This window comes from Dermacentor variabilis, chromosome 3, assembly GCF_050947875.1.
Source record: "Dermacentor variabilis isolate Ectoservices chromosome 3, ASM5094787v1, whole genome shotgun sequence".
NCBI lineage: Eukaryota > Metazoa > Arthropoda > Arachnida > Ixodida > Ixodidae > Dermacentor > Dermacentor variabilis.
The window spans coordinates 202,650,071-202,664,046 of NC_134570.1; the positions used below are offsets into that span (position 1 = coordinate 202,650,071).

Genomic DNA, 13,976 nt, shown 5'->3' on the forward strand with positions numbered 1-13,976 from the left:
ATATAATGTCCCAAATTCTGGGTTGAAATAGAAGGCTGTTCCAGTTAATCTTGTGCTTGAATGCATAACACAGTGTTTTGTTAAAAAGTAAGTGGAACAACACGGCATTCTTACGGCATGTTTGATGGCGCACATCGCCAAGTTGGCGTCCTTCAGAAAATTATTGTCAAGTGAATGCACCTAGCAAACTCACCAGATAAATTTCATAAATTGTTATATGTGATGGAAAGTGATTAATTAAGAAGGTATTTAGCAAATAAAAAAAAAAGTTGTTGTATATGTGTTTACATTTCTGTTACATGTAATGTCCACCTCTCTGAATATTCGAGCTCAATGACAAGAATTACGTTATCTGGAACAAGTAATTTTTAAAAACTCAGGATAGCTTAAAAGTGATTACCCCTCGTATATAGCTCGTTAAAACAGTTTTTGCTTTATTCCTCTGTAAGGTTCAAGAGAACACGGAGTCTTAGAGCCAGACAAGAGAAATAAAATGCCCCTTTGAGAAATTTCCAGTCATCTTTTTTACTAGATATGCCGTATCACATCAAATTCAGCTCTGTGGGAATCTGAAATTGCGTCACCGCAATTCTCGTTTGCATTGGTCCCTAAATGGGTACAACATGGGAACAGCTTTCAGGCTTTGCATCCCACAGCGTATCGTATTATTACCAATCCCTAAGCGTAGGCTAAAAATCCTAAATCAAAGAAGTTTAAGTTTATAATTTCAGTGATGATGAATACAGTAACGTAAATCACACTGCTGTGTTCATTTTTTCATTGCAGTCATAGCATTTGATGATTTTTGAAGACGCGATCAATCCATTGAGTGACACGACGAAAAATAACAAGCCGGCGTTGCAGATAAAGCGTCGATTAACACGCGTAGTTTACGTTTTACACTGTCCCTAGGTAAGCTAAATATTCATTGAAATATGTGACTGACAAGAAATTTGAGTCCACATTTCAGACGCACTGGTTCAAACATACATAAATGACTGCGTAACATGTATGACCCTAATTGCGGGATCATGCTGACACAATAAATGGTCTGCTGGTCATATTTCTTGGCATAACATTAACATAGAATACCATAGTTAAAACACCCATACACCCATGATTCATGTGGTTTGCGATAGAATTGTACACAGAAAGTGCCAGATGACACTCGAGAGACCGTACGCATCTAAAATCCCTTTCGCTCAATGAATTTAGAAGGAGCATCGATTTGGACGCCTGTATCAAACTTACTGCCGCTAGAGGCGATGTGCAGGCTATATCACGAATGAGACTTAATGTGATACGTTAGCGCCAATGACACTCTGTTCGCTGAGCCGTTAACAGTTCGTGAATATGACATAGGTGATTCCGGAGCCAAAGCACCGCAGCGAGCGCTGGTTGAGCTCCTCAGTGCCACCACACCGCTGGCATGAACCGCTGGCTCAAAGGTGCTCGGCGGAGTACCAGGTCAACAGCTTCCTGTCGCGTGTGCTTTTCTCCGAAGCGCTCCAGCATGTGCCCCAGGACGCCATCTTGGTGGAGGTAGCGCCACACTGCCTCTTGCAGGTGAGGCACCCCTTTACTCTTTTAATGAATGGCCGTGTGCAATAATTGCCCTATACCATATCTAACCCATGAACCCGAAAGTTGGATACTAAGGAAAAGACTTGTAAAGAAGCCAAGAACTGCGCAACAATGGATGTTATGTAATGTGACAGGCCTGACAGCAAGGAACAGGAACACATCAGTATGTGTAAGAAATCTAAGGCGGGTAGGTAGGTGATAGTCTAGCTGAGAATAAAAGGATTATATGAAGTTTGGTAGGACGTGGAATGCGTAGAGCAAATAACAGGTGAGGTATTAGAGTAAAATAATGGGCTCCAATAGAAGAGAAACAATCAGGGACGGCGGATATGTACAAAATGGGCAGAAAATGAGAATAGATTCCAGGCTCTGCATCCCCGCGACGTGTCGTAATATTAAAAATCACTAAGCTGAGGATCAAAATCTCTAATCAAAAAGACGAGATCAAAATTGACGATATTAGTGCACTTTGTGGTAAAAAGGCAACCAGTTCACGCAGTACAGCAATGCCTATATATCACAGCCCATTCCTGTATCAGTGCGCATGCTAGAGTGAGCGCACCCATCCTCATCCACCCATTGGTAAAGAAATTTGCTTTGAAATGCTTTTAACAAAACAGCAGCACATAGTTTAATTTATTAATAGTAGCAAACGGAGTCAACACGCTTCACCAACCTTTTCTTGCATGTTGGGCGCACCTACAGACCTTCTGAGGCTTAGTTCTGTTGAGTGGTCCCTACGAAGCAGTGCCCACCTCGTGCACAGTAGCGAATCCCTTTCAAACAACACATTTTCTTACTTATCTATAAAGTAAAAAGTCACAAGGTGGTCGGTACAAAGAATAAGCTAGGCTTGAAATTTTCATGCAGCGATTGAGTGGATGTCAAGCCAACACTGGTTGAGGATCACGGTCATGTGAAGCACTGAAATCCGTTTGGCTCCTGTGTTACCAACCACTGTGTCTCGTGCATCACTTCATGCGGAAATGTCAACATTGCAAGGGCAAGGTACTGCATTAATGAACGGGAGCGAGTGCATAACATCTTCAAAAGTAGCCTTCATCACATCCGTCGGTTCATTAGAGGCCACGTGGTTACACATTTCCTTTCAGCGCACATATGCAGTAACAAGGCAACAAAATTTACTAGGCACGTGAGTATGTGGAGCTGTTCCATATCAATGAACTTTTTCAAAGCTCGTTATGAATTCGCCTAATTTTATTTCTGGAGTTCGTACTTGATTTGTTTCAAACTTCGTTAACTTAAGACATAGGTACAGAACGTTTTACTAAATTTTGTTATCTTCAATATATTAGTTAGTTACCCCATTTGCTTTCTGCTTCTTTTAATTGCTTATAGCCACTTTTACGCTGCAAGCAAATGAACCAAGGGCGCTCTAACATAAAGCCATTCGATACTTTTCTATTCCAATTCTGCAATCAGCCCTTCGCGATTGGTCAAAAAATTTTTTGGACCATCCAGGCGCCATTATCTCGCCAATGCTCCTTAATGTCGTCATGATCGATCTTGTCGAGGAGCTACAGCAAGTGGACGGTGTCACCCGCACACTCTACGCTAACGATATAACCATTTGGGCCTATCAAGGCAGTGACCGTCAAATATAAACGGCACTACAATTCCCCTTTGAAACAGTCGAGACCTATGTTCAAGGCACGTGGCTTCGCTGCTCCCCTCCGAAGTCCGAACTCCTCCTGTAGAGGCCTACTCTGCGTGGCCGCCGTCCGAAGTATCCCATTGCTAAACGCCAGTACGAAGACATCGCGCTTCACCTCACGAATGGCAGCCCCATAGCCCTCGTCACCAATATCCGTGTGCTGGGCTTGCTCATAGAGGCGAACGGTGCCAATGAAATGGGCATCGCCAATATGAAGATCAATATATCTAACACTATGAGACTTTTGAAGCGGGTCTCCAACCGCCGTGGGGGTATGAAAGCGGAGAATCTCCTCCGATTCAACCGGTCATTCATAATTTGCCACATCACGTACGTTGCTACATATATAGACTGGTACAAGGCTGAACAAACCAAACTCAACATCCTCCTATGGGGTATCTAAAAAGATGCCCTCGACCTCCCTTGTTGCACCAGCACTGACCTCCTCCTTCATCTAGGCGTCCATAACACCCTGGACGAGCTCATCGGGGCCCAACGTTGCTCTCAGCTGGAGAAACTCACTCTCACAGCGACGAGCCGCCATATCCTCACCTCGCTCTGTATCACCTACCACCTTCAACACGGCCATAAACACCAGATCCCCTTCACCATACGAGCCTGGATTCACGCTGACCCTATCCCCAGAAACATGCACCCCGAGTACAACCGCGCATGCCGCACAGCACGTGCCACGACTCTCACCAAATCTCTTACTCGCCACGACGGTGTGAGTTTCGTTCACGCCGGCGCATATCCCCACGGTACCCGCTTTGCAGCCGTCACCACGCGTGAAGGCTCTCTTTACCATGCGCCACCGCGATTTTAGACAAGGCACCGCAAACTAAGTAAGAGAAAGCGAACCAATTGCAGAAGCCGGCAGCTCTCTCTTCATCCGGTTATACATATGTATAGGTTAGAAGCAATATTATGAACACAATCAACTAATTGCGTTACAGTGCTATCACCATGACGGAAACCGTGCTGGGCAGATGTTAGAACTTCACTAGAGATAAGGAATTTTATTATGTGTTTGTGAATAATGTGCTGTAACATCTTGCACGACTGGGGTGTGAGAGATATTGGCCTGTAATTAGATAGATGTTTATCACATGATTCATACAAAGTCAGGACTTTGGATGTTTGCCGTTTAGTGGGTACTTCACCAGAGTCTAAAGATTTCTGAAAGATCGCTGTAAGGTGCCGAACTCTCCATAGTGAGTTTGGTACCAGGAAATAACGTGGGATACCATCCGAACCGGTACTTCTTTAGTGTCGAGATTCAAGATTATGTTAAGACACGCTGATAACTTATTGCGATATCGTCTGGTTTATTGTTTTCGGAATCATAACTAAGTTTTGGAACTAGATGGTTATGGAAGGTGAAAACAGATTGGAAGTAAGATTTAAAAGCAATAAAAACTACGGCGGACTCTATAGTAATAGCGTCTTTAATCATGGAAGAGGTAGTACACGTTGCACTAGGTCAGATTGATGTCCAGTACCTGCGGGAATTTGATTTAAGTAGTATAGAGAGTTGCACTAACAAGTAGAAATCCTTAGCAATTTTCGTACGATTGCGAAGTTCCTCCTTGGTTTTTTCTAAAAGAACGCGAAGCGCATGATTAGGATGCTTTGATTTACGTAGTCTACCTACGTGGCGTGACAGATGCAAGATATCCCGATTAATCCAATGAATTTTAATCTTCATCTTTTCTGTGTTTTTAATTGAACGTAATTATTGGCGCAGGATATCACTAACGACGGTCAACACGATATTCGGTACTGAGTGACAAAAAATGGTCAAAGTTATCTGCCAGAGCATCAGTGATCGACGTACCGTCAGCCTTGTTAACATCATGAAATGCGGATTTGCTAAAGCGTTCATGTGGGATCAGACAGTTAATACGTACGAGAACTTAGTTTTGATCTGAGATTCGTTCCAAGATATTATACTTAAAGCCTAAATGAGCAAGGCTGTCACTGATAAATACTAAGTCAAGTATGGAGTTCTGTCGCGTATTCTTATCAACTAATTGTATCAGGTTATCATACAAAGAAAACGTAATTAAGTCTCTGCAAATAGAGGCAGTAGTGGCGGATTGTGTAAGGGAAGGTCAGTGAATGCCAGGGACGTTAAAATCACCAATAACGATGAAGTTAGGACTGTCTAGCCTATGGTCATGTATAAAATGGGAAATATCGAAAAAGTCACTAGGCCTATCAGGGTGGCGATAAAGGCCACAAATTTTCAATTTCTGCTTATGCCCTAGTAAACTGTACCTAACCGATTCTACATTGGGAAGACCTGGTAAAACCAGACAGCTAAAATCAGAACGTAAAAGCAAAGCAACAACATGGCCTTTCTTATTCTGACAGTCATACCGGACATCAGTGTAACCAGGAGCCGTGAATATCTTCATGAAGCCCTGTTTCTGTGATGCATATAACATGAGTAGGACTTGAAGAAACCAGAAAAAAGAGCTGAGGAATTCGTTACCTATGCTTTTCGCATGAACATTCAAAAGCACAACGTCTGTGGCAGAGGGATGAGATTGTTAACATGGTGATGATGATACGTTTGGAAAACTTGCGCTAGATTCAAAACTAGGAGCTATTACTAAACTGTTTGAGACACCGTCCAAGTTGTAACGAACGTTATCGATAAATAAATGATCGAACCTCATCTGAATAACCGAGGGGTTATTCCGCTGCTCAGCCAAAGTGTCTCGTAGCTTTTTACGCACTGCGCGCACTCTGGACGAAAACTGGTCATTGTTTCATTCAGGGCAGGAGAATAAACATTGAGAAACTCCACTTTTTTTTTAATTATGGGGTTCTACGTGCCAAAACCACCTTCTGATTATGAGGCACGCCGTAGTGAGGGTCTCCGGAAATTTTGACCACCTGGGGTTCTTTAACGTGCACCTAAATCTAAGTACACGGGTGTTTTTGCATTTCGCCCCCATCGAAATGCGGCCGCTGTGGCCAGGATTCGACCCCGCGACCTTGTGCTCAGCAGCCCAACACCATAGCCACTGAGCAACCACGGCGGGTGAGAAACTCCACTGGATTGTATATGGAAGAAAGGGGAAGATATAGAGCTGGGCTCCACATCGCTGTCTCTTATCCTTGTTTGTAGCAGTGTTTGAGATTTACGTACATTAGAGCACAGAATGAAGTGTGGTAAATACAACAGCGCTATTCCCGGCTTACCATAGGCACATTATAGCATATTTTTCATCTACCCACGTAACTATCACCTCCTCAATTATGTGCAGGCTATCTTGCGGCGTGCCATTGGGCCCGACGCCACCTGCCTCGGCCTGATGAAGCGCAAGGTTGACAACCGCACATACTTCCTAAATTCCTTGGGGAAGTTGCACTTGCTAGGCGTGCAACTCGATTTGTCACCGCTCTATCCGCCTGTACCGCTGCCCGTGCCACGTGGAACTCCGAGCATCGGGCATCTCGTCAGCTGGGACCACTCTGAAACATGGACCGTCGCCAAGTGGAATGATTTCGCCTCGTTTTCTCAGGTGAAAGATTATTTCCCTTCATTGACTGTAGCATATATGCGCCAGGAGGTGGTCAACGAGGAAATTCTCGGATGTTTACTGCTATAGCAAGTATTTCATTCTGAATACTGTTAGTTGCCTAACACGTTTTTACTTATAACAGTTAAAAAGACACCGAATTCTTACAGGACAGGTGTAACCATTGTCAAAATGGAGCACTTATACTTAGAGACAAGGTTAGCATATTTTCGTGCACCATATTTCATCTCTTAAGTTAATCGCACATTACTCTCTTGTAATACAATTCCATTTAATTTGGTTAATATAGCAGTATTCATTATTACAAGCGCTCTTCTGCACCAGCCATAATACAATTTCAAAGGCCTGACGTGTACGGTCTGGCGACCGCGACGCCGCGAGTCCTCAGACGGCGGCAGTGGTTTGGCCACGCAGCTTACTGGAAATGTACGGACGACAATTCGGTAATGTCTTTGGTATTGAGCTAAGAGTTTAGACTGAAGATTGCGAGCGTGGGGCAGAACCTGCAACCAAACGAGGGAGCCGATACGGAATGTGGAAGTGGTGAGGTCATGGTAATGTCGATTTCGCTGGTGAGCATGACTTTCCTTCGTGAAGGTACAGCAAGTTGCCGGAATTCTTCAGCGTACTTGGTGACTTAGGGGCCGGCATTGGTGGGTGTTGAACTCGCATGACGCTACTGTATCGATCGTGCCCTAGAGTTCTCTTCGAAACAAAAAGAATGGTAAAACACCTACACTCATTTGTGTCGTGGTATTATAAGCATGTGCAACAAAATAAACAAAGAACATGTCCCAGTCGGAGGGCTCGGACGCGCCTTATGTAGTAAGCATGTCGACAAGAGTTCAATTGGAGCGCTCAGTTAACTTATTAGTTCGAGGATGGTGCAGGGTAGATGCGCGGTGGATGAAGCGGGACTCCGCATGGAGGACTTCAATGCCATGGAACAAAAATACTGCCCTCTGTCAGTGAGAAGTTCCCCAGGAGCGCCACGCCGAAGCATGAAATTGTAAAAGATAAAGATAGCACCCTCTTGCACTGTAGTGGTAAGGAGGGTAGCTGCCTCAGCATATCGGGTGAAATCTTTAACACCAACAATCATTCACCGGCTCACAGACACAGTGCACAGTAATAGGCCATAAAGGTCGATGCCGACGTGATCTAAAGGACGTGCAGGGTAATATAGAGGCTGCCGAGCGCTGCTCTATAGTCACAGAGGAACCTTACGTTGTTGGCATGCTTCACAAACACGGATGTACTTGCGGACAAAGCTCTACAAAATGCTGGCGCAACCTTGCTTAGAAAACGTTGGCGAAAGCTTGAATAAGTTTTCAGCACATCTGCATTGTCACACTGGTGGCCGGCATGAAAAGCTGCACAAATGTCGGAACACAGATGCCGAGGTATTACGAGAAGCCACTTGCGACCAAGCGGTGTATAGGTGCGGCGGTAGAGTAGGTTGCCTCTAACGGTAGAATGAGAATATTGACTGTGGAGCGCGTGGTAGGACGTGACGCCGGTAAAATCCGACAGAAGATCCAGAAGAGCAGCAATTCACGGATCTTTCCATTGCTCTGGAGGCATAGTGCTAACGTTGAGCACTCAGATATCCGTATACGGTACCGAGACCATCGCTGTGTCACGTGTTATAGAAGAGGGAGTAAAGCGCCCCATCAAAGTGGTGGCAGCCAGACTCTACACCTTTTGTATATCACTCTTGTAGCCGAAGTGCACAGTAACCGAGACATCCCGAGGGATCCTTCAGTGACTATGAAGCTCTGGAGGCTCTTCGTTGATATCGTTTTGGGGAATTTGACGACAGCTCGAGGTTTCATAAAATTATGAATGAAGCCGTCATTGAAATCTACGTGGAAAATTTGATCAAGGTGTCGGCTGCAAAGTGACACTTATTCACTTCTTGATGTTAAGCTGAAGACCAGCTTTTTTGACACGTTTCATAACTTGGTGGAGACGAGTAAAGTGTATAAAACATGTGGGGGAAATCATGATGATGTCATCAAGATAGCATATTCATATGTTCTATTGCACAGTGCTACTTATTTGATCCATCATGTTTTCAAATGAAATGAGCGCATTGCCGAGTCTCAACGACATGACGTTATATGCATATAGCTGATAAGGGGTGAACAATACTTCCTTAGCGTAATCGAAGAAAGGATCACAGCAACTTGCTCATGGATAACCTTCTGTATGGTTGACGACAGAGGTTGGGCAGGCTCCTGGTTGAGAGAACTAGAGAGAACTGGCAGGCCACCTCACGATGAAAGAAACCCTTGATTCGGGGCAGCAAAGAACAGCATGGCTGGCAGAAACCGCTAGGGTAGAAATATATTTGATTTGAGGAAATGTTTGGCGAGCAATTTCAGCCAACCCCACGCTACTGACGCAATTTATTGAAATTTGGCAGTATCTGATGACGGCGGCAACCGTGGTGGGATTTTCATCCATGAACAGTGCAAGGCATCATCCTTGAAGCCCCTAAGTATCTGTCTCTTTTCCTCTTCTGTCAACGTTGAAGTCACTTGGTTACACAGACCGATGATATTCTTTATGTAACTCATGATTTTCTCTCCGGCCAGTTGTGTTCATTGCCGAAGGTTCTGTTTCTTGCAATGATTTCGTGCACCGGATCGGCAAAACACGTCCAAAAGCAGTTTTAAAATCAGCCGAAGTTGGAACACTTGTGGCTCTAGAACCGAATGTTGGCCACCTCCGCAAGATAAAATATAACGTTCGTATGCTTCATGAAGTCACCCATCGGTGGTGTTCGCTCACGCCTTCATAGAAAGACAACCACTTGTCGGCGTCAATGCCACCAGTACTATTCCACACAGCTGGGTAGCGCTGAAGAACCGCACCACAAGTAATAGGAGAGTTAAAAAGATTGATGGCTCACAGGCGTTGTCTGGCCAGGTGGGGTCAGCACTGGCTGGAAGAGTGTGGCCTTGGAAATACAGGATGAGGCATACGTCGCACCTCCACAAAATGCAACCATGCCTATTAACATGAGGAGGACGTTCTGGTGGGCTAGTTGGTTCATAGCTTTAGACGTTTCATATAATTGCGCGAAAAAACTGGGACACAAACAAGAAAGAAACACACACACCACACCACGAGCGGAGACTGCCAACCATTTATTTTTGGAAAGCAAGCAACATACATATATTTCATTAGGCAACCTGTGAGTGTGTCCATATTGTCACTGTCACATGTGCCGATTAACATAAAAACGTAAAAGATTGTCTGCTGGGTAACAGTGTATCCAAGATTGCGACAAGTGATCACAAAAAGAACCATGAGCCATTCTTACGGCATCTTAAAAGAGGGAGAGATAAAATTAAAAAAGAAACAGGAAGAAACCGCGAGTATGTGAAGGAAATGGATGTGGCACTTAATAAATAACCAGTGTAAGGGCGAACGACGAGGGCACAAAATCATTTGTAGAAAGCAAAAAAAGGCAATAGAACAAAGAACGACATAACAACAAACCGGGAATATCACACCTATCAAGAAATGTGGAAAGGACGTCATGAAGCGATCAAGGCTTAAAATGTGGCCTAATGAACAGTACCATGGAAAGTGGGGGTGACGGTGACTATTGAATTTACAAACGTGATTATGGAAAGAGTGAGACCTGGTGAAAAAAAACTAATGCTCGGCGGCATTCTGCGTGGCGTCCTAACGCTGTGCAGCATTCTGCAGTTGGCAGTCTGCGCTCATGGTGTGGTGTGCGTTTCTTTCTTGTGTCCTCGTTTCTCGCGCAGTTATGAGAGACGTCTAAAACTTATTAACAGAAGTGGCAGCGCGAGCGCTCAGCTCGGCTAGCCTAGAGCAAGGTCGAGGAAGGCAGCAACACTATGGCTCGGATATTCCTCTTCCTCACTTCAGGGACCGAGGGGCAGCAGTGACGCGTTGGCTGTCTTCGTCATTGCAGTACTGTTACAGAGTGTTTTTTTTTCTTTTATACCTCATGTTAGCCTTGGTGGACTGGTAACACTCGGGCATTCGCGGCTGCTGACATCATTAACCGCAACTGGCTTCTCGCAGCATGTGTACTTGTGGCTACTCAAATGTCTCTAGGAGGGTTGGAAGCTTGGCTAGTTTATATATATATATATATATATATATATGTTGTGAGCACTATTAACGTACTTCTTCGCGCATAAGTTGGCGCGCTGCCTTTTTCGGAATAAACAGCGCTGGACAACGTGATCGGTCTCGGTATTATAAAGTGGTGGAGGTACGTCAAGACCCCGACGTCCTCTCGCGTTACCGCCCTCCCTGGAGCTCCATTCCGGTCGCCGCCTGCGCCCAGCTACCCATACAACGATGGACACTTCCAACCCCGGCCCTTCCGGCGCCTCTAACCCTACCACACAGACGACTCCGCCTGCGGCGCCCTCTTCGACTGTGACGAGCCCTCAGCCCGATCCCCCCGTCTTTGCGGGAATCCGCAGTGATGACGTCGACGGTTGCATCGACCACTACGACCGCGTGAGTCCTTGCAATAAGTGGAACGACACCCAGAAATTGAGGCACGTCGCCTTCTACTTGACCGGTGTTGCAAAGACGTGGTATTTCAACCACGAATCCGACATCGCGAATTGGTCCACGTTTACCTCAAGCTGCGGCAAATCTTCGCTTCCTCGTCTGGCCGTGCAGAAGTTGCCAAACAGAAGCTAGGAACGCGCCGCCAACTTCCACAAGAGTCTTACACTTCATACAGAGAGGATGTCTTGGCTTTGTGCCGCCGTGCGAATCCTAGCATGACGGAAGCCGAACGCGTTCGCCACATCTTAAAAGGCATTGGGTCTGTCGCGTTCAACGCCTTAATCGTGCAAAATCCGGCTTCTGTACAAGACATCACTTCGCCTAGACGAGCTGCAGTCGATTCGTCTTCCACGTGACAGCAGCGATCCTGAGGTTCCCCATTCTCCTGATCTACGTGCTCTTATCCGCACCATCATCCGTGAAGAGCTTCAACTACAAGACCTAAGGCGTCCACCTGCTGCCTGCGCCCGAAACCCCACCTTCGACTTGCGCAGCTCGTAAAGCAAGAGTTGACAGTGATGACTACACCCACGACGCATCCTGCTCCGGTAGCGCGCCCCACACCTACCTACGCGGATGTTGCTCCGCCACCCACCCCTACCGTGACCTCCGGGCCTACTGGCGTTTCCTATGACCATTTGGCTTCGATGGGAACCAGAGAATTTGCTCCGCCATCGTACCTTCAGTGGCGTCCACCTCGTCCGGTATGTTTTTACTGTGGTATACGCGGCCATATATCTCGCTTCTGCCGCCGTCGCCAGCAGGATGAAAGACGAGGCTATCCTGAGAACGAGAGAGACCGCACTCGCCGATCAGACGCCTACTATCCCGCATCGTACTCGTTCCCTCAACAGCGTTCTCCGTCTCCTCCAGCTGCTCCCAATCTGCCTCATAGTTCCCGTTCGGCCAGACGTCGTTCTCCATCGCCTTACCGGCGCTCTACATCACCGCTTCGCCCCACTTCCCATCTTGTGGACCAGCACTCGGAAAACTAACTGTTGCAGTTTTTGGAGGGGAAACTGCTCCTTATCGGTCTTCAAAAATTCCTCCTGATCGCCCGGCCAACATGCTTTCTGTGACTGTCGAAGGTGTTCCCACGTCAGCTCTCATCGATACCGGTGCCGCCGTTTCTGTTCTTCGGAGTGATCTGTGTTCCTGGCTCCGTAAAGTAAAAACGCCTTATCTTTGACCTATTTTACGTAGTGCTAATAAAGCATTCATTCACCCCGACGGACAGTGTACTGCCCGTGTTCTCATCGACATCATACGCCATCACATTGAGTTTATCATCCTTCCAACGTGTATCCATGAACTTATACTGGGTTGGGACTTCCTACATTCTGCTTCAGCCGTCATTTCATGTAGAGAGAAAGTTGTCCACATCACGGATACAGAGCTTGCACCTGTTACGGACTCTTCACTTTCATGCGTGAACTTGGCCATCGCTGCAGACTACGTCCTGCGTCCTGGTCACGAAGACGTTGTAGCCGTAACAACCAGTCAGATCGCCGACGGAGACGCCCTAGTAACCCCTTCTTCCCGTTGTACTTCTCGCGGAATTCTCATTGCCACCTGTCTCGTCCGGTTTTCACGTGGCCGCGCCCTTCTGTCTGCTTGCAACACGACCCCAGATCCTGTGATGCTGCCCAAAGGAATGACTGTGGCAACCCTCGTCGACACTCAACCTATCTCTATAGTCAGGCTTTGCCCTTCTTCATCGCAAGCACCAACTTCAGGTTTGGATGATTCTTTCCCTCCACCAGCCGTTCTTGGTTCTGACCTAACAGCCGCGCAGTCCGAAGCCTCAGTGGTGGTCTTGGCAAAACACAAAGCCTGCTTCGATAGCTGTTCCTCTGTGTTCAGCCAAACTCCTGCGGCTACACACCGCATCGAGTCCGATGGTTCCGCTATAATACGACGACGCCCCTATCGTGTATCGCCGTCCAAACAAAAGGTCATTGAACAACAGGTTGCTGACATGCTTGCGCGGAAGATAATACGACCTTCATCTAGCCCACGCTTCTCCCGTGGTCCTGGTAAAGAAAAGATGGCTCCGTTCGTTTTTGCGTGGATTATCGAGCGCTCAATAAGATCACACGCAAGGACGTATATCCAATACCTCGAATTGATGACGCGTGGGACACACTACAAGGGGCGGAGTATTTCTCCAGCCTTGATCTTCGATCAGGATATTGCCAAATTCCGATGAAGGAGACTGACAAAGAAAAGACCGCATTCGCTACACCAGATGGACTTTATGAATTTAACGGGATGCCTTTTGGCCTTTGTAATGCTCCTGCCACATTTGAGCGCATGATAGACAACGTACTTCGTGGTCTAAGATGGAAGACATGCCTCCGTTATCTGGACGATATTGTCATGTTTTCGACCGACTTCAGCCAACATCTTCATCTATTAGACGAAATTCTCAAGTGCCTTGCAAATGCTGGTCTCCAGATTCATACAAAAAATGCATATTTGCAAGCAAGACGATAAAAGTATTGGGTCACGTCGTCTCAAAAGATGTCACCCATCCAGACCCCGAAAAGATTAGTGCCGTTCTCCAGTTTCCTCGCCCCCAGGAACAGAAA

The 13,976-nt window shown here is 46.3% G+C and overlaps 1 protein-coding gene across 1 annotated transcript in view; it reads left to right on the forward strand.

The window, feature by feature from the left end:
* The window catches only part of LOC142576596 (fatty acid synthase-like), a 192,089-nt gene that overhangs the window by 100,316 nt on the left and 77,797 nt on the right, over positions 1-13,976 (forward strand). Inside the window, exons 10-11 of the mRNA XM_075686790.1 lie at positions 1,363-1,566; positions 6,538-6,795. Coding sequence (XP_075542905.1) covers positions 1,363-1,566; positions 6,538-6,795 — 462 coding nt within the window. The remainder of the gene's footprint in view (positions 1-1,362; positions 1,567-6,537; positions 6,796-13,976) is intronic.